This window comes from Cavia porcellus, unplaced genomic scaffold, assembly GCF_034190915.1.
Source record: "Cavia porcellus strain 051 isolate PalLab524CR breed Dunkin Hartley unplaced genomic scaffold, mCavPor4.1 scaffold_5, whole genome shotgun sequence".
In the NCBI taxonomy this organism is placed as follows: Eukaryota; Metazoa; Chordata; class Mammalia; order Rodentia; family Caviidae; genus Cavia; species Cavia porcellus.
In genome coordinates, this window is record NW_026947488.1 from 47,420,206 (window position 1) to 47,441,286 (window position 21,081).

The 21,081-nt window shown below is 46.7% G+C and overlaps 2 protein-coding genes across 2 annotated transcripts in view; both read right to left on the bottom strand.

Moving 5' to 3' along the window:
* Shld1 (shieldin complex subunit 1) overlaps positions 1-21,081 on the bottom strand; it is an 85,656-nt gene that overhangs the window by 44,260 nt on the left and 20,315 nt on the right. The window lies entirely within an intron of this gene.
* Positions 13,082-14,472, bottom strand: LOC134476067 (heterogeneous nuclear ribonucleoprotein A3-like). Its single transcript, XM_063248725.1, has 2 exons — positions 13,980-14,472; positions 13,082-13,849 (listed from the first exon to the last, which is right to left on the bottom strand). Exons 1-2 carry the CDS (start codon positions 14,417-14,419, stop codon positions 13,222-13,224), a joined length of 1,068 nt encoding a protein of 355 aa, XP_063104795.1. The 5' UTR covers positions 14,420-14,472; the 3' UTR covers positions 13,082-13,221.

Sequence of the window (21,081 nt, forward strand, 5' to 3'; positions counted from 1 at the left end):
AGCCACGCACCGCCTCTGAAGTCCACAGCACGGTCAGGGCTGCACTGTCATCCTGAGACCGCCGAGGCAGCAGTCTCCCTGCCTGATGCACTCACTCGGATCACCCAGAACCAACTTCCGGGCGGGGCTCACTTGGAAGCCTACACCCTGCACGCAGGGCAGTGTTTACTGGGGAGGGATGCACTTCTGAAGTGCTAACACATACATATGTCATAAGCTTACATAATTATTAAAAAGATCCTAGTTTGGAAACAAAATTTCTTGGGTCGAATATGGTCAATTTATATAACAATGTATATAATTTTAACTAAACACATTTCTTGGGTTTCTGATCCATTTTACCATATTGACTCCAGATGTGCTCTTGTGTCATTTATCCCTTGTAACCCTTTACATTGTAATATTTCTCTCCCTATGACCTGCTTACCTTCTGGTCAGTACCCTAGGCCACCTCCTTTTACAAGAAGAAAATGTCTCATTTCACATAAATCCTGGGCATCAGGGAAATTCAGGCCAAATTCTAGTCTATTCCAAACCATGCCTCCCAGTTCCTGTAAAAGGCAGCACCAGAGTTGGGCGTGGTGGTACACACCTGTAATTTCAGCACTGGGAAGGCTGAGGCAGGAGGACTGTGAGTTCAAGGCCAGCCTGGGCTACACAGCAAGCCCTTCTCTCAAAAAAAACAAAACACGGGGGCTGGGGATTTAGCTCAGCAGCATAAACACCTGCCTTGCAAGCAGGTGGTCGTGAGTTCGATCCCTGGTACCAGAAAAAAGAAAAAAAAAATCAAAACAAAACAAACCACATGAACAGAAAAACACCTGCTGCTCTTTAGTCCTCTTGACTAAAAAGTGAAAGCAGATGATGTTACATGTAGCTTTAGATCCTTCACATACACTGAGGCTTGCTGACTTTATATTACCATTGCTTTGTGTGGTAAATAACACTCTAAAGTTATAAAGGCAAGGGAAAAAGTAAGTCCAAAGAGGAATGATCCACCCCAGAGGCCTGTACTATTTTGTTTAAAACACAGCTCTTCAATTACATTAAGACACATTTATTCATTCATTCACTCACTCATTCATTCATCCCTTCAGCATAGGTTTCTTGGGGATCTCACAGTAAACAAGAAGTCAAAGTGCTTGCTCTCCACGAGCCTAGGCCCCCAGTGCTAAGACAGACAGTAACCCATCCGGGAACCGCGCTGATGCAATCCTGAAAGAGCGCAGAGGAAGCCGGAGCAAGGACAAAGTGCGGAGGAGGCAGGTCTGAGGGGCGGGAGGGCAGAGATCAGAAGGAAGCCGAAGAGGAGCAGCAGTGTGAACCCACAGGCAGAAGGAGCCATGTGAGGGCTGGAAGGAAAAGCATGCGGGGCCAGTAAGGAGAGGCCTGCTCCCCCAGGCCGAAGCCCCGTGGGGCAGTTCTGGGCCGCGTCCTCAGTGCCCTGGGAGCTCTAAGCAGGAAAGAAATGGAGGAACCAAAGGGTTTAAAAGGTCACTCCTGCTGCTGCTGGGAAAGAGGCAGAGGAGGGCAAGAAGGGACCAGAGACCAATTAGGAGGCTCAGCAGGAGCTGTGCAACATGGTGGCTTTGTCTTGGTGGGGGTTTTGGTTGTGTTGTTGTTTTTGCTTTTGTTTTCATTTTTGGTTATTATTTCTGATAGGATCTTGTAGTTAGGCTGGCCTCCTGTTGATCCTACTGTCTCAGCTTCCCTGAGACAGCAGATCAGGGCATGGCAAAACTGGCTGAGAAGCAGGCGTGGCCTGTTAATTACAAAATCCCAGGACACACGCACAGAACGGTTCCCAACACACAGCATGAGGCCTTCTCAGCAAAACTGGAGCAGGTTTTCCACAGGGGGGCCTAGACCTGATGTCAGGCAGAGGAGCGGGTGGCAGGGAAGGCTGATCCACACTGAGTTTTTGCTCAGCGTTCTGTGTTCTCTCCTGCATGCCAGCTGCCCTCACGCCATAGGATGCGCTTCTTATCCTTCTTTTACTTGACCCAAATTCGCTCTGCTGAGCCTGCCTCTCTTCCACAGAGGGTTGGGGGCGGGTGTCCCAAGAGAGATATGCGGCCAGGAAGGGCTTCCACGATCGGATGGATCACATCGCTCTGTGTGCTGCGCCGCCAGGTGGGAGTGGACTAGTGCGGGAGTGAGGAGATAATCGTGGGTGTCCAGTCCGCGGCCGGGACACAGCAGGAGGGAGGAAGAGGCGCGGAGGGGGAGAAGCAGCCTGGCTTCCTCCAGCCCTGGTCAGCCGCGAGCCTCGGGATGGACAGCAGGGGGCGCCAGAGGGAGGAGATGGGAGAACCGGAGTGAAGAAGACGCTCTCAGGAATCCAGGCGGGACAAGGGATACCGCTGGTCTCAGCAGCGCTGGACCAGCTAGAAATCCTGGTCCGTTCACTCTGTTTTCCTCGAGCTCTTCCTGCTCAATGAGAAAAACATCAGCGCCCAACAGGAATAACAGGCCAAGAACAGTCTATGCCACGCTGCTTCCTTCCACCTTCCCCTGGGAACCCGTGATCCCACGACCTCGCTTCTTATTTTGCCGAGAAAATGGAAACAGCTTCCTCACTGCGCCTGATCCCCCCCCCCCCCCGCCTCTGTCCCCAAAGGGTTCACACGTTTGAAAAAAAAAAAAAAAAACAACATGAGGACGAGGGTTTAGCTGAACAGCCTAAGTGCCTGCCTGGCAAGTGCAACGTAATGAGTTCGATCTCCAGTACAAAATAAATAAATAAATGAAAAGTGAGCGGCCAAAAATATATGAAAAAAAGCACTGCATTTTCTCCACAGAGACAGAAAGTAGGTAGTGGTTGCCAAAGGTTGGAATTAGTTTTGTTTTGTTTTCAGACAGGCTCTTGCCATGTAGTGAAAATTGGCCTTGAACTCAGTTATGTAGCTCAGGTTGGCCTCGAACCCAGTGATCCTCCCGCCTCAGCCTCCCAAATACTGAGATGACGGGAGTATGCCACCAGGCCCAGTGGAATTAATGCTGACATTAATGGAATCTAGGTTTAGGAAGATAAAAAAAAGTCACAGGGGCCAGGCAGTTATCACTAGTGACTGAACATCATGCCACTGAACATACCACTTTGTATGGTTAATGCCATACATTTTGGTGTATTTTACCGCAACTTTTTAAAATTTGTACTTTCTTAGCAAATACATATAATCTAAAACAGTAAGCTGACACATGGGCACACACAGTATCCCCATGGGGACACATAGCAGGCCTTGGCACCCTAGGGCCCTGGCACCCTAGAGCAGTGTAGTCCCGGGGAGCCTTCTGGGTGGGAGGAGCCGGGGTCAGTTTCCCAGGCAGCCGCTCTAGGCTTCCGGCCTTGCGTTATCCCTCAGGGGTCTGCCTGGAGGCCACTGAGCAGAGGCTTAGGGTGTTCAGGGGCATCGTGCACAGCCACAGTAAGGACAGCTGTGAGAGGCCTATGGCACACAACAGAGTCGGCCGCCCTCACCCCTGCAGGACAGGGAATGTCCCAGAAGAAATCTGAAATGATCTTAAAATCAGAGGCAAGGGGGCAGGATGGAAAAGGAGTGGAAGGGGCAGGAGTCCACTATATATTATTGAAAGGCATCAGAACAGCCGAGCCAGCAACCTTCAGCACACCTGGACGCTGGTATCTTCTCTGAGCGCCAGCCCCAGTGTGCGCAGCAGCAGGATGGGATGCCAAACATGTGCGACATGGTTCACGGCTCCACTATTTGAAAGAGCAAAAAACCAGGCGTGGTGGTGCACACCTATAATCCCAGCACTTGGGAAGCAGAAACGGGAGGATCACTGCGAATTGGAGACCAGCCTGGGCTACAAAGTGAGCTTAAGGCCAGCCTGAACTGCATAGTAAGATCCTATCTCAAAAAGACAAACAAAACAAAACAAAAATGGTGCTGTAAAATATAAATGACATGAGAAAAGGCTCACAGCATAATGGTGAAAGAATAGTGAGAAAACTGGTGAAATCTGATTAGGTCTGTGGGTTACATATAAGTTCCGTGACCACACTGATACTCCCCATTTTGACAATCATGTTGTAGTTAAATCAGAAGGCCCTGTCTTTAGGGTACCACATACAAAAGTACTCAGGGAGGAGGGGAATTACATCTATTCTTACTCTCAGATGACTACATGAAAAAGTAATACACAGAAAGAGAAGGATGAAGCCACTTTAGTGAAATACTAACAGTGGGAGAATCTGGGTGAGGGACAGAAAAGGCCAGGGACAGAGCTCAGTGGCATGGCGCCTGCCTGGCAGCCATGAGGTCAAGAGTTCAATTCCTGGTACAAAAAAAAAAATTAAATAAAAAGAACAGAATACTTTACAAAAGCAAATAATCCAATAAAAAGTAGCCAAAGATATGGATAGGAAATTTATAGGAAAATAAAAGTCTAACAAAACCATATGTGATGATGCTTAACTTCACTAAAAAGTAGAAAAACATAAACCAGGCCACAAGTGAGCTCTTGCTTTCTATCCACGCCAGCAAGACGAGGGACAGCAGGCATCCTGGGCATTTTAGCTGCTGCTATTAGGTGCCACTGTGCCTAAGCAGTTCGGAAACGCACTGCATGAGGCAGCCAAACCACTCCTGTGAAGAGACAGCAGCCCAAGGCACACGGAGGGTGTGACGCTATGTGGCTAGCAGGAAAGCCGCCCGTAAGTCACAGGAATGGTAACACTGATTAGGCCCAGGTTTTAAAAAGGAGACCTTCACCTCTGCATTGCTTTAAAACGTATGTGAAGTCCTCAAACACCTGCAAAAGCAAATGCAGCCCATTTCCTGACACCAACCCCTAGCTCACCAGTGTTAGTAATGAGGACCTGAACCATGAGGCACATCTGAAGACCACCCTGGCTTCCTAGCGCCCTTTTCTCCCGTGGTTCTTCCTTTCCAGCTTTCCTCTTGAAGCCTTCCCATACTTCCCATAGTGGCCCAGTACTCTCAGAACTCAAGGTCTTCTGAAAAGCAAGTCTGGACATAAACAAGCTGATCATCTCCACTGCTGCTTACTATGTCGAGGGCTTTGCAGATCCCTCTGACCTCTCCTTACTGGGCAGCCAGCACCCAAGCTCGCATCCAGAAGATTGGCTGGTTGTGGGAATTCGAGGTGAATAAAATGTCGCTCTGGAAACAGTGACTTTCACATTTGAATGCCCAGGTGACTGTGGAGGACCTGTGCGTGGGACACGTGGTGAGCTAGCGGTCCTAACATGACTGAGCAAAAAGAAAGTCTGTGCCAATGACCTTTCTGTCCAACCTCTTGGTCACCACTGAGGAATCAGAGTCAGGTCAAACCTGTGACATGCTTGGGACCGGATCCCAGTGCTAACACAGGAGGGTAAAGGCCAGGCACTGCTAGCTGTCCACCTTGGGATGTTCCTGCTCTTCCCTTTAAAAAAAAAACGGTCCCATGCCATGAGCTGAGAGGTTCACAATCTGAGCCCCTGCTGCAGCCCAGGGATGGAGGAGGAGGAGGAAGGGCTGTCGCTGGTGCCTCAGCATATGAAAAAGGCTCCCTGCTTGCTGATCCCTCCCTCTTAGCAGTCAGTTCTCTGGCTCTACAGCCACAAGGAATATCCAGTGGGTCTCATTGAGGGCACTCCCGGAGTCACACACAGCTCTGGGTTTGTGCTTTAAATCACTCAGGAAAACTAAGGGCTTCGGGGAAGGTCAGTGCACCAAAGCCAGCACCAACAACTTTCAGCTAGGTGAAATGCCATGTGACCAACCCCAGGGTCCCCACCTCCAGCACCCCCAACCCACTCTCCCTCCATGGTGGACCAGGGTCTGTGGGGCTCCCTCAGCACCATGGGAGGGAGGCCTGCGCTGTCTCCTCTCTGTTTCCTGACCCACTGTGCACAAAGGCAACTGCCACCTTTTCAGGACACTCAGCAGCCCCAGACAGGCCTCGGGAGCAGAACCAGAGATGGCCTTGGTGGGAGTGGTCCTAAAGCTCTTCTGATCCAGACACTGCGGGTGGTCGGCGTCTGTCATTCTAAGCCACCGAGTTTGGGAGTCATTTGCTGTTACTCCAGACAGGTGACCTATCTCCCTGTCCTTCTCCATGCAAGCTGTCAGATAACAGTCAGTGTCCAACGGTCTTCATAGGTTACAAAATGTTGGTCACAGACTTCCATGCAAACTTTAAAACTTCTTTCACAGGGATGGGGATTTAGCTCAGCAGCATAAGTGCTTGCCTTGCAAGCAGGCAGTCATGAGTTCGATCCCAGGTACCAATAAAAAGGAAAACGCCAAAAAAACCCCAAACAAAAAACAAAAAAAAAAACTTCTTTCACAGGTAATATGTTTATAACTAAGAGAGTCATAATTTATTTTCTCGATTAAGCTCAGATGCTGAAAGATTTCCAAAAGATTATAAATCAATGCCATAACATTCAATACCAAAACAAACTGTGCACATCAGAAAAGAGGAGAAACCTTTGATGGGGTTCTAGGGACTGAGCAGGCACCTGGAATCTGGGGCCCAAGAGCCCAGGATCTAGGATGACACAACAGGCAGCTAGGTTCACCCTGGCTGGCTTCTCTCCATCCAACCCTGTAAATCAAAGGCCCAAGCTAAAGCGGATGTGTCAGATCTAGAGAAGAAAGGAAAAGACCCAAGGAGACATAAACAGAAAGCTTTCCTGTGAGACTGCATGGCCAGCAGGCTGAGCTATCGTTTAATGTCGGCCTGAAATAATACCTCCTTCCTTATGTTATGAATTCTCCCTTGTCTCTCACAGCTATCCATGTGGAAGTATCACTGTGGGAGAACCATTTCTGACCTAAGCACGTAGCTTCTTGGGTACTCTTTCACTGGATGGTAAACTCTGAACTGGTAGCAACTGCATTTAATTTGGACTTTATTCCCAGGAGCTAACAGTTTGCCTAAGCACATAGCAAGTGCTCCCAAATACTCTCTGAATAAATGCACTGAATCTGTTTTCCATCTCTGAAGGCCTTGTAACCAATCAAAGAATATTTGCTAGCTCGGCGTGGTAACACATGCCTGAGGACTCAGGAGGCTGAGGACAGGAGGATCACCACAAGTTTGAGGCCAACATGGACTACATAGTGAGTATACGACCAACCTAAGATACACGGTGACACCCTGTCTCAAAAAATTTAGAAAAAAAATTTAAAAAAACAATATGTGTTGTCTGGACATGGGTAAACCACAGTACGCAAAAGCTGTCAGAGACATAGAACCTAACATGGCATATGCTTGGAGCACTTATAAAGACTCATGGCAGCCGGGCATGGTGGCTCACGCCTGTAATCCCAGCACTCGGGAGGCTGAGACAGGAGAATCATTGCAAGTTCGAGACCAGCCTGGGCTACAAAGTGAGCTCAAGGCCTGCCTGATTCAAAAAGACAAAAAAAGAAAAAAAAAAAAAAAAAGACTCACAGCTTGCCCACTGAAACCCAGTAGTATTTCAGGCATGGACCCAAAGGTACACCTTTGCATGATATTTAGCATTGCATGATACTTAAATATTCTATGTAGTTCTCACAATGCCCCCAAATCAGTAAGCATTCATTGAGATTTCCTATAGCTAATGAGGGCAAGGCAGTTACAAAGGTAGACGTTATAGTTATGAGTGAAGGGTGGGATTGGAAGTCATAGACAAAAGGTAAGCGTATAGATGACTTTTTCCTTGCACTGTTCTGTATTTTCAAACTTTCCTGCGATTAGCATACATTGGTTTTAAAGTCAGAGGAAAATAAGTGGCATAAATGACAGGTACCCTCGGGGGGGGGGAGGCGGAAGATATGGTGGGGGCACTGATGGGGTCACTGGGCGAAGCTACAGCCAGTGCTCCACTATGATCAGGGCACAAGCTTTGTTGCCACAGACCCTGTTCAAGACTCAGCTCCGAGCCAATTAGCTGGCCTGGGGCAGGTGACCATCGGAGAGGAAACGGAGCCTGCTTTTTATTTCTGTGTTGCTATGGTGATAGGGCATGCATCTGACCCAGCTCTTGGGGCCACTCCCTATACCAGTCCCACGTCTATTGATTCCAAGATGCCAGCTTTCTCCGCGCCATTCTTCTATACCTCCTGTGTTCTCCTCTTCTCTACTCTTGTGCTCCTCTGGTTGGGTCTCTGCCAGCGGTGACCAGGGGTGCTTGGGTTGGGAGAGCTGGCCGAGGAGTCAGGCCTGTGAGGTCACATGATCTGGGCCTTCCTGTGACCCCACATCTCAGTATAAGTGGCCAAACTCTTCCTCTCAGTAATTCTGTGTTATCTGTCTTTACTTTTTAGAGAAAAATACTAGAAGAAAAATTTACTGTTCATCAGCAGCCTCTGGAAACGACACAGTAGCTGGTGCCAGACTTGCTCTTCTGCTGTGAACAACTAGGAATGCAGAAAACAACCGCACTCTGGTGAGGTGGAGGACATGGTGGGGTACTAATGGGGCCACTGGGCAAAGGCCGCACCGACTCCGGTGGGGCAGAACCTTGATCCTCGGATGACATGACATTGGTAGCATGCACCTCCAGTCGCCCCAGCTTTCTGCCTGGGCAGTTTCAGGAACAGAGATCCAGGCACAGCCCTGCAGCCCCTTCCTCATGAGTGGGCTCCCCACTGAGGAGATGGTGGGCACACAGCAGGTGCTTCCAGTCTGCCCCAGAGTCCTACAGAGGGTGCCACAGAAGCAGAGCTACAGAAATTCGGAGAGCCCAGCACAGGGATATGTACCTGTACCCCAGGGACTTGGGAGGCTGAGGCAGGAGTGATACAAGTTCAAGCCCAGTGTAGGCAACTTAGAGACCCTGCCTCAAAAAAGGGCTGGGGATGTGGCTCAGTATAGAGGCTCTGGGTTCATTCTCCAGTACTAAGGAGAGGAAACTGGCGTAGGGATTCTCCAAGTCTTTTGCTCAACACTAAGCTGTGAGTCTTCAGGGTGGGTGAAACCACATGAGGCCAGGCAAAGTCAGGGGAGCTGTAAACTGAGCGACTCCCAGAACCTTCCAGGGCTGGAAGAAGAGCAAGCTCAGTCACACCTTGGTAACTGCTACTTTACTATCTCCCCAGTGAGTTTAAAAACAAGCTTTGAAAGTTTCCAATGATCTAAAGTCACTTAACTGCTCACCAAGACAAATGTCGACACTTTTAAAGAAAGAAAGCAAAAATCCAGACACTCAGCAATGTAATGTTAGTCCAGCATCCAATAACAACACTAGACAGGAGAGGAGAACGTGACTGTAACCCAGAGGGAGAGCAGACCATGGAAACAGATACGGAAGTGACAGAGATGAAATTAGCAGGCAAAGATGTGAAAGCAGCCACTATAAATAGCCTCAAAAAAATTAAAGAACAGCATATACAAAGAGAGAGAGAGAGAAATACTGGTGATAGTTTTTAAACTAGCCCTTTATACCATCGAGCATGTTAGTCATAACATTAGCTCTTGACAGGGAGGGAGTGTTGGGGAGGGGAAGGGGTGTACAAAGAAGTAAGATGTGCAGCGTACATGCACCAACCCCCAAGGGTCAAGGTCACACGCAGGCGTGTACTAATAAAATTTCACGTTTAAAAAAGAAAATCACAGCATAAAAGAAATACTAGTTCCTGTATAAACTGTGACACCACTGGAAAAGTATGAAATGGAATCACACCCAGAGAATGGGTCCAGTCCAGCCTGCCCACTGCTCGGGTTCTCGGGTCCATGTGCCTTTCTTTCCTAGAGCTCGTTTCCCCACCAGGGACCCGGAGACATCACCTGCGGTCTCCCGGGGCTGGCCGCGCAGGTCAGTGCCAGGGTGCTGCCTAGCATGCAGACAGAGTTTACCCTAGCACTGCCCGCTGAAACAAAACAGCAATTTTCTTATTTTTAAACTGATATTGACTCTTGTTTACCCCTAGACAATAGATGCCTACCGCTCTAGCAGGCACTTATTTGACATTTCCCTTCGGATCAATTTTTTCAGTCTTTAATCAGATTACATTTGGCAAAACCTTGGATTTGCACAGTGGAATTTTACCATTTCTGAAGAGCAATCTTCAGTGACTCTTGAATCTATCTGCCCTGGGAATCCTTATTTAAAAACCAGAAAGTATGAGCGGCAAGCAGTCAAATATCCCATCCTCCGCACTCCCTCATTAGCAACTGGGGCCAGAGGTCTGAGCACCCCTTGGGAGGATGACCCTTTGCAGTATAGCAAATACAGGGGATTTCCTTCTGTCTTCTCTTTGAAGGCAAATGTTGTTTTCACTGTTTTGCTTTGTTCTGATTGTTTTGCTCTATTTGATACTCTGTTTTGATAGGTTTTATAATGTCCTGTTTTTGGTTTGATTTTGCTATACCTGATTGAAAGAACAACTACTGTGAAGATAACAAGATATATTACTGTTTTCCCAGTATCCTGCTGTGATGTTCTGTACCAATTTCACTGCATTGTCTCAGTTGGCTTTGTTCTGTTGTATTTTACTGCCTTCAAAATAAATTTTAAAAAACCCAGAAAGTGTCATTCAAGGAAGATGTGTCTTTTGAATGTTATATTTACGTTACAATCACTAGAGAATTTTTTAAATGTATTAATCTGTTACAAAGTAGAAGTTTCCTGTGTAATTCTTATTACATTTGGGCCTGGGGACGTTGCTCAGTGGTAGAATACACACCTAGCATGGGCCCAGGCCCTTGGCTCTGGCCGAAGAAGAAGGGCCAGGCATAGTGACGCATCCCAATAATGCCAGCACTTGGGAGGCCAGTCTGAGCTACACAGTGAGTTCAAAACCAGCCTCAACAACACAGGAGACCCTATCTCAAAAAACAAAAAGAAAAAAAGAAAGAAGAGGAAGAAATTTGTTTGGGAGTCACAAGCAACAACCAACAAACCATGGACCTCAAATTCTGCCAGTTCCTTTTATATAAAAACAAATTCCTAAGTACAGGAAGCTGAGGAGTCATGGAATCTAATAGTGGAATAATCTTCAGAAGGGATTTTCTAGCTGGGTTTGGTGGCGCATGCCTGTCATTCCAGCACGTAGGAGGCTGAGGCAGGAGAATCAAGCCAAATTTGAGACCAGTCTATGCTACATTGTAAATTCAAAGTCAGCCTGTGAAAGCCCTGTCTCAAAAACAACAAACAAACAAACAAAAACAGAAGGAATCTTCTTTTAGAAATTGAGGGGAACTTCTTCAAAAGCTTTATTCTAAAGCAGGAGTTGACAAACTGTTTCTATAAAGAATATATACCCTATACTACTTTTTTTTCCTTTTTTTTTTTTTTAAACATTTAGTTTATGTTGGTATCAGGAATTGAACTCCCAACCTCATACTTGCCAGGCAGACGCTGTTTTGCAGAGCTATATCCCTGGCCCACTGTTTTGTCTTTTTGAGACAGGGCTTCACTATGAAGTTCAGGCTGGCCTTGAGCCCACTTTGTAACTTAGGTTGGCCTCAAACTTGCAGCAATCCTCCTGCTTCAGCCTGCTGAGTGCTGGGATTACAGGCATATGTCACTGTTGCTGGCCTCTTTTCTTTATTTATTTTTGAGACAGGGTCTTGATGGTAAGTCCAGGCTAGCCTTGAACTCACAGTGACCCTCTTGCCTGGCCTCTCCAGTACTGGAATTATGGGCATGCACCACCAGGCCCCGTACTTTCCTTTTATTTTAAAAATGTGGTCCGTCCGTCCCCCCCCCCTCCCCCCCGCTTTAGATGTGAATGCCTTTCTTAGCTGGCAGGCTGTACAAAAGCTGGCCCTAGAACAGATCCAAAGCCATGGCCACAGGCTGCCAACCTCTGCTTCTGGGTCTTATTTAGATGTTACTAGCTTCCCCCTCATACTTGGGTATTTGAATCTGTATTTAACAAGATCCCTGGTCACTGAGGAGCGTTGCTCCGAGGCCCTGGTTCTGAGGCTCATATGCACAGTAGAAAGCCCCGGGGAGCTTTGACAAGCCCTGCTTTCAGAGCACATAAGGCAGTGAGGCCAGCAGAGGTCCCGGGCAGGCCAGTGTGCAGCCAAGGACAGCAGCAGTGGTTCCAGAGGCTCTTGATTCTGAGCAGCCACGAACTGTGATGCCTCTGTTCTGTGACTTGGTGAGGTCACAGAAGGAAGTCCCTCTGAGAACCAAGGGGACCCAGAAGACATCTGCCCTGGATCTGTCCTTCTGGAGTCCCAACCTGGGACACTCCTCTAAGCTGTGGTTTCTGGTCTATAACTGGAGAAGACAAAGACCTTTCCTGCCCACCTTCGGGCTTACATAAAGATCAAGCACTTAGCAAAGATCAGTGCCAGCAAACATCTGTTGCGGGGGGGGGGGGGACATGTGAATGAACTGATGCTGGTTGTGCCTGAGGCAAGAAAATGAACTGAGGAGCATGACACAGTATTATCAGGTTGTTGGAGAGATGCCGAGCTGGATGTCTGGATTCCAAGGACACAACGCTCTTAAAAGCCAGCACATCTGCAGTCAGCAAAGGATCACACAACAGAAATATATCTGGTGGCAACTGAAACAGAAGCAATGGGATAGAACATCAGTAGGACTTATGGGTTATTTTTATCTTTCCTCAAAAATAAATTTGCAATGGCAGAGTGATGGGATATTTTAAGACTTAGGGACCCTGCAGATCCCCTAGGCAAATGCCCTCATTTCACTACGTACTTACGTACCTATGCACATGGATACATAGCCTGCCTAAGGTTCTGTAGCTAATTAGGGGCAACCATGAGCTTAGAACTCCTCTCTCCTAATTGCCATCTAGCCTGACACTATTACCACTCTACCACAGTATCAGGTTCCTTGGATGCTCTGAGTCCAAGGCTGTCACCACTGAACAGTACAATTTTTTTTTTTTGAAAAGTTAAAAATTCCTTAATTTTTTATTCCTGGTACCACTACCACAATTTACAGGGCAATATACCTGATGTAATGAAAAGAAAGAAAAAGACAAAGCTACAACAGATAAAAGACCTCAGGAATGTACATCTAATTGACACTACATTGCATTAATCAATAGCTGCACTTTTTGCAAACTGTGGCTATGACAGTCCTGAACCAGAAGGGTTTCCTGTTTAAGCTGTAGTAACTTTTCTGACTACGGATCATCGTTCCTTCTGTGGCAGATTTTTACAGTTCCTCTAATGCATTTGGGACGACTGTCTCAAAGTAACCTGCAGCTTTCCTGACAACTCCTCGCTCTCTCTCCTGCTAAGAACTGTAGCCCTTTTCTGTTGTTTTTTTTAAAACCTTCTGCTACCATATCCACCACTTCCACCACCAGATCCATAACCACCACCATAAGGACTGCCAGAGCTTCTGCCACCAAAACTGCCCCCCTTCATGGGTCCATAATTTGACTGCTGTTGTCCACTGTAATTTCCAAAATCATTATAGTTCCCACCACCACCATAGTTACCACCACCAAAATTGCCTCCTTCGTTGTAACCATCATATCCTCCACCACCACCACCGTATCCACCACCTTGGTTTCCATATCCTGTTCCTCCACCATATCCTCCTCTACTACTGTAACCAGGTCCACTACCATAGTTCCCACCATCACCGCCAAATCCATTATATCCACCATCACCTCCTCCATAACTACCTCTGCTGCCACCTCCACCACCATAGCCGCCTCTTCCACCAAAGTTTCCACCACGGCCAAAATTCCCTCCACCACCTCCAAAGTTTCCTCCACGACCCACAAAGTTGCCAGAGCCACCTCCACGACCTCTTTGTGATCCAGCAGACTGCATCTCTTGTTTAGAAAGGGCCTTTTTCACTTCACAATTATGCCCATTAATAATGTGGTATTTCTGAACAACAATTTTATCAACTGTATCGTTATCATCAAAAGTTACAAAAGCAGGGGCTGGGGATTTAGCTCAGCGGCATAAGCACCTGCCTTGCAAGCAGGCAGACGTGGGTTCGATCCCTGGTACCGATAAAAAGGAAAAAGACAAAAAAAAAAAAAAAAAAAAAAAAAGTTACAAAAGCAAATCCTCTCTTTTTCCCACTCTGCCTGTCTTCCATAACTTCTATGGTTTCAATCTTGCCATACTTTTCAAAGTAGTCTCTCAAATTATATTCTTCTGTATCTTCTTTAATACCACCAACAAAAATTTTCTTCACTGTTAGATGGGCACCAGGCTTTACTGAATCCTCTCTAGAAACAGCTCTCTTTGGTTCCACTACACGCCCATCAACTTTGTGTGGTCGAGCACACATTGCTGCATCCACCTCTTCCACACAAGAGTAAGTCACAAAACCGAAGCCCCTGGAGCGTTTTGTTTGGGGATCTCTCATTACCACACAATCTGTGAGTGTGCCCCATTTCTCAAAATGTTCTCTTAAACTATCATCTGTAGTTTCAAAGCTCAGACCACCAATAAACAGTTTCCTCAACTGCTCTGGTTCCTTTGGATCATGGCCCTCCATTTTGAGACCGGACTCGCCTCTTCCAACTCGAGTTCAATATGGGGCAGTACAATTTTTTTAATAGTAGAAAAATTTTATTAAAAATAAAAGAGCCAGGTATGGAGGCACTAACCTATAATCCTAGCACTAGGGAGGCTGAGGCAGGAGAATTACTGTGAGTTCAAGTCTATCCTGGGCTACACAGTGAGACCCTGCCTCAAAAAATAAGTAAGTAAATAAATCAGTAAACGCAGTATAAGAAACAGGCTCTGCAGAGCAAGTTTGGGCCAAATAAAAGTAGAGAAAGAGACATACCCTGCTACATGAGGGTGGGCCACCATGCAGAAGGGAACACAGTGGCCTGCATGATACTTTTTGAAAGAGCATGATGCACAATACAGTTACACAACAGGAAATGAAAATGAGAGCACAGCACTGGACAGCACTGTGTGCGGCAGGTTCCATAAGCCCAAACTCTCGGGTAAGGAGCCTCTTGCTGGGCAGGAAAGCTACTCCGTCAGTGCAGGACACTTCATGCACCCCTAACCTCTGCCCACTAGAGGTCACCAGCATGCCCAGAGTTGTAACTGCCGCAAATGCTGGCTCCAAACTTTGCCAAATGTCCCCTGGGAGGCAAGACTGTCCCTAGCTGAGAAAGGCTGCTGTTGTGGAGTAAATCCTGGAGCTGTGTGCACAGCGAGGGAGAAGGTGAGCAGCTGTAAGATGCAGGCTGTCGCAGTCAGAAGGAAACTTGTCCAGCGGGAGCAGCTGCAGGCCAAGTGCACTAGGCAGGTCTCCAGGGCAGGGGGCCACCCCTCAGCAGCAAGCAGGATGGCTGTTCTGGGCCACCTGGAAGACAGCAGCTGTTCCTCTCCAGAGGATGCTGTCAGGCACTCCAAGGGTGGGTGCAGCTAAGAGACACTGGGGATTCGGCTGGAAGCTCAGAGTGCAAAAACCTAATTCCAAGGATCCACTTAAGGACAACCATACCACTGAGATTTAGTCTAAACAGCAGTTAGTACCCATTTCACGGAATTAAAACATGGCTCTTTTTCATTTTGTTTCATTGCTTGTTTTCTGAGACAGAGTCTCACTATGTAGTTTGAGTTGACCTCAAACTTATGATCTTCCTGACTCAGCCTAAAATGTTTCTTCTTTTTGTGCAAATATATACGTTCACATCCCTTTCACTATTTAGCCATACAATTTATTTCTTTAGTAATTTTTAAAAACTGTCATGTAGTCACTTATAAATGCAGTTTTAGAAAGGTGCACCCCAGCATTTCTCACCTCCTCTTCTGAGGAATTACTGCGTTTTGGATCTACCACTAAGGCGGCATGTGCTGCTGCCCTGTATCTGCCACCATGGCAAATCACAAGAGCAGTCACCCCTTAATCTCAGCCTCGGGTATTCATCCCATGTTCTGAAATGAGTATGTGAGCTAACACATACTTAGTGAACAAGACTAACCTGATGAGATGCTTCTAGATACCTCCAACACCTGTAAGTGTTTCCTGTACTTTTTGGGATCTCTTTTGTCACTTAGTCATTAGGCTTCACTACGTTTTTCTACTGAAATCCACAACATCCCTACTACTTGAAATACACTGGTATAGTATGCAAGTTTGATTCACTAGTGAAAATATGCATCCACCAGATGCATCAAGGAAGATACATATAAGAAGAGCCACTGTGGGAGAGTAAAAAGTCAGGGTAACAACGTCAATGGGCATCACACTAAGTGAATTATGGGCAAACCATACAATAGAATCCTATGTCGCTGCTAAAAGCATAAGCAATCGCCATGCACTAACTTGGAGTTACTAACATGCACTTAACATTCAGTACTGCCACGTGTGGGGAACCACTCAGAGAACTCTGCTTGAAAAGAAGAGCACCTACCTCCATTTTGGATATACTTGGCCCTATCTTCCTACACTGACATGTAGAGAGCTGGCTAGGCCACAGCTTTGTCCCTTCAATTGACTCTAAGCAATGGGAACTGGGCTGGTTGAGGGGCTGTTACCTTGTCCAGTGACTCCCCAAATACATGGCTGAGCCAGGCAGGATGGAGAGCCGAGCCCCACGCTGTTATCTGGGACCAAACCTCAAGAAAGAGGCTACGACTTCCCAAGGCAAAAAGAACTGTGCATCAGAACTGCGGACCAACCCTGAATTATTAGCTACTACCTCAGCTGTGTTATACAGGCTACTCTCTCTGCATCTGTTGTCCTGTGCATATCACATAGGTGATCGCAGACCTCCTGTCTAGCCGAGCTCTCAGGCAGGCAATACGGCAGTCACATATTTCTCCGCCACTCTCACTGTGACCCATCCCCATGCCATATCCCTCATGGGGAACTGATAAAACCCAGATTGGGCTCTGCAGGGAGGCCTTTGTTCCTGTGAACCATCATCTTGGCTAGACTTAGGATCCTTGGCTCCCCATAACTGTATATATTCCTCAGTGTCTTTGTTCTTGCTGTGGGTGCACTGGAGTTGGTAGATTGGAATCAGCTCACTAGAATTCCAGTAACTTCTCTGTGGGATGACAAATATAAACCTTGCTGGGCCATGATGAGACGAGGAAGGGATCTCTATAGCCATATAGTAAGTAACATGGCAAGATGCCTCCTTACAGCGTTAAATTTAATCCCAGCCAATGATAGCAACACTCAGGAGGCTGAAATAGGAGGACCGCTGAGTTTGGGCCAACCTGGGCTACATAAGCAAGCTCAAAGCCAGCCTGCACTATATGAGATCCTGTCTCAAAAAACAAACAAACACTCAGACAAAAAAACAATAAATGAAAACATGGTAGTGTGGTAAAATTCTCCTTTTTAAAACATTTTTCTGGAAGTGCTGGGCATCAATTCGAGAGTCTGACACATGCCAGTCAAGTAATCTACCACTGAACCACCCCACCCAGTTCTATACTTCCATGTTTTTTAAAAAACAGGTATGCATGCTGCTTGTGAAAGTGAAATGTACATGCATATACATGTGTGCACCTGTACATACACATGTATTTATATGCATGTGTATAATCAAATTGCATGAAAATAGCTGGAAAGCAACTAAAATCACAGAAGTTATTTACAGGATAACCTCTAGGGAGAAACAATGAGGAGAACCATGACTTTCATATTTCTTATACTTTCACGATATTTATTTTTATAATTATTTTTTAAAAGAAAAGGATGACTAAAAGCTTTATCATTAAAAATATACTGACTCTATCATCACATGTCTTGACTATCATGCAATGCCCCCAAAAGCTAACAGCAGCGAGTCAGGCTGCAGTGAGACGAAAGGCAATACTTCAGATTCATTCTCTAGAGCTCACTGCCTCGAGTCACTTTGGGCTTCTAGGAAGCATGAGCTCTTGCTTTTCTTTCCCTTTGCTGTCGTTGGCATTGTTGTTGTGGTGCACAGGCGAGGCAGGTGCTCTGCCTCTGAGATTCACCCCAGCCCTAGGAGCCTGCTCTGACCTTGGCAAAGAAAGGCTCTTCCCCAAAAGGAACTCTAAGGGGTGCTTTTCCAAGAGTGCTAAAATAATCTGAGGGTTCACGACTTGTCATGCATGGAGCATTCCACAGAAATAGGCCCCAGTAACTTAGAAAACTCTTTGAAGAACTAGGATGGGGACTGTTAACAAATATTTTCAGAAGACAGGAGTATACACGGTACTGCGTTTCCAAGTTCAGGGTTTTTTCAAAACCAAAGTGCTTTCACTCTGAATTACAATTCAGGCATACTGGGTTGGGGATTTAGCTAAGCGGCATAAGCACCTGCCTTGCAAGCAGCAGGCGTGAGTTCAATCCCTGGTACCGATAAAAATGAAAAAAAAAAAAAAAGAAATCTTACAATTCAGGCATACCGTAAGGTGCACAGGAAGGATTGGGGCAAAGGCCACTGGGAAGACACAGCCCGCTGGGCTCCCGATGCCAGCAGGGTGCTGTCCCTACAGTACGCGCTCCAAGCCTAATCTGAGGAAAGGCAGACAGCTGTGCGTAGAGAGTATGGGACTGCTCCACCCAGGTGCTGCAGTCAAGCTTCACAGACACTGAGAGGCATTCTAGGAGAGGGTAGCAACAGAGGCTAGCTGCCCCCGGCTACCCAGCTCAAGCCTCTAGGTGCACAGGAACAACACCACAGGATGTAAATGAGACACGTCAGCATCTTAACTACTCTGTGTATCAAGGGCAGGCAAGACAGTCCAAGCCAGCTGTCCTGTGTCCTGCAAGTCTGCGATGACATGGTGACATGGAATCTCTGTCCAGAGCCAGGGGCAGGCACAGAGCCCCCAACAGCTCCTGGGACAATCCTGTAGCTCTGTGTGCCCCTTCCATCAAATGTCTATTGCTCGGGCTGGGGATATAGCTCAGTGGCACAAGCAGCTGCTTGGCAAGTGCGAAGTTGTGAGTTCAATCCCTGGTACCAAAAAAGAAGTCTGTTGCTCGGTCTCTTCTAGATTGACACTAATTCCCTTATAGCTCAGGAGGAAGTTATCAGAACAGCATGTCTACTGGTAAGAGTGGAAATGCACAGAAGTTTTTACTGATGATAACCCACTTTTTCACAGTAATCTCTTCACAGAGTCATGCCCTGATAAGTCAATTCTTAGTTGAAAATATGCTCAGTTTAAAAAGCACTTAAACCAGATGGAGTGGCACCACATGTATACTGGCACTCAGAAGGCTGAGGCAGGAGGATCCCTATAAGTTTGAGGCCAGTTTGGGCTACATAATGAGATCCTGTCTCAAAAGACCATAGATAAGTAATTATGAAAAGGCACTCGGCACCCTAATCTACCAAACACCACATATCACCAATCCTGGAAAATTTGATATATGATTTATACTGAATGTGCATCTTCCTATACCATTGTAAAGCTTAAAACTCCTAAGTCAATGCATCATTAAGGTGAAAAGGACCAGTGCTTTGTAACTGTCACAAAGGATGGGATATAGGATAGAAAGAAAAAGAGACAAGCAAATGCGCAGATTTTCAACCAGGAAGAAGAAGATACACCCATAGATCTATACATTATGGACCAGCAGGAATGATCCTTGTGCAAAAGTTGAGCAGTGTGGGGAAGGATTCTCATTTATGTAACCTCTTGTGTTCAAATTCTGCAAGTAGATAATATTATCCCATAAAACAGATGGAAAAACTGGGGCTCAGAGGGGATGTTTAACTTGTCTGAGGACACTAAGTAAAAAAATGATATAGAGCTGGGAGTGATGGTGCATAACTGTAATCCTAGCACTCTGTGGGAGGCTGAGGCAGAAGGATCACAGCGCAGGCAATTTAGTCACTTAGGGAAACTCTGGCTCAAAATAGAAAATAAAAAATGGGCTGGAGATGTAAGTGCAAAGACACTGGGTTCCATCCCCAATGCTGCAAAAATAAACGAGTGAACAAGTAAGTAAAGGACTGTTGTAAAACCTTCCAAACACAGCTTTCTCCCCACTCAACAGAGAAGCAGCCCCACCCTCAGTCCTGCCATGTTACAAACGGAGCAGAGGACAGTAACTCACATTCCTATTTTTGTTGTCAGCCCAAAATAATTCACTTTCTGCCCTTTTAAAGAAAATGACCAAGTAAACATATAGAAAAGCCTAATTTTCTAGCATTGAGAAGGCAAAAGGGGAAAATGGGGAACACCATTGTGACTCAGCTTCAAGCCCAGCAGCCCAAGAGCTGGGCCCAGGGCACAGAGCCCAAGCCAAGACCAGGACCCCTGGGAGAGGGTGCGTGGGGTTAGTGGCGTAAGGGCTTCTTTCCCTCAGCTGATCACTATGGGCCGTTGCCAGGGTTCCTCTGTGTACACCCCACCAAGATTTCCTGGGCAGGGTAAAGGCTTCATTTCATCACCAGCAGACAGCTGACAGCAGACCGCAGACAGCTCTCTGTCCAGCACACATGGTGGGCAGAGGCCACCATCTCTAGGGCCATTCCTCCCCCACCTCCGCCCAGGACACACCTTGTGCAAAAATTGAACAACATCCTGTTTCTTCACACAAATTTCTGTTTGGAACATAGGCACAAGGCTCCACGCCAGTTTCGAAATGTATACACTGGCATACACAATTCAGTGACAATGACAGCAGGTGACCACTTTCACCAAGTACAACTTCTGCAGCGGGATTCCTGGTGTGCACCTGATGTCAGGCTGTATCTGAAATGTTCTTGCGCTGTCACAAATCAGTTATCAGGCAATAAATGATCACAGGGTGTGGCAGACCCTGAACAAACAAAACTAGCCTACAGGGACGCCAGGGCACACAAAAAGTACGCAGACAACCATGTAAGCCAGACTGTTGTTTTTTTCTTGTACTGTACTAGTGTTTTACATAAATTATTTTGACCCTGCCAGAGCATTTGGGCAGATTCAGGAAACAGCCCCCAATACTCACATACCAAGCTCACCACCGCTTGTTATGTCCAACTTCCTGAAACCCGACACCTCCATATCTAGAAAAAGCTTTTATTCTTTCCACAAGATTACACCACCTGTAATCACAGGAGGTAAAAAGAACAATAGTCTTTAAAAAGTTCTCTGATTTTCTCAGATGGCTCACTTGCTTCCTGGCTGTTTCTTAGGGTGAAAGGTGGAGAGGATGGCCAGAAGGCAAGGCCAGGCCTGGTAACCAAGCCAGAGGAGCTGCAGCAAAAG

What these genes read in the sequence shown, in the direction of transcription:
- LOC134476067 (XM_063248725.1), bottom strand. Translation starts at nt 14,419, where the DNA reads ATGGAGGGCCATGATCCAAAGGAACCAGAGCAGTTGAGGAAACTGTTT. An exon ending in AGTGGGAAAAAGAGAGGATT is followed by an intron (nt 13,850 to 13,979) that starts TGCTTTTGTAAC and finishes ATCCCCAGCCCC; the next exon opens with TGCTTTTGTAACTTTTGATG.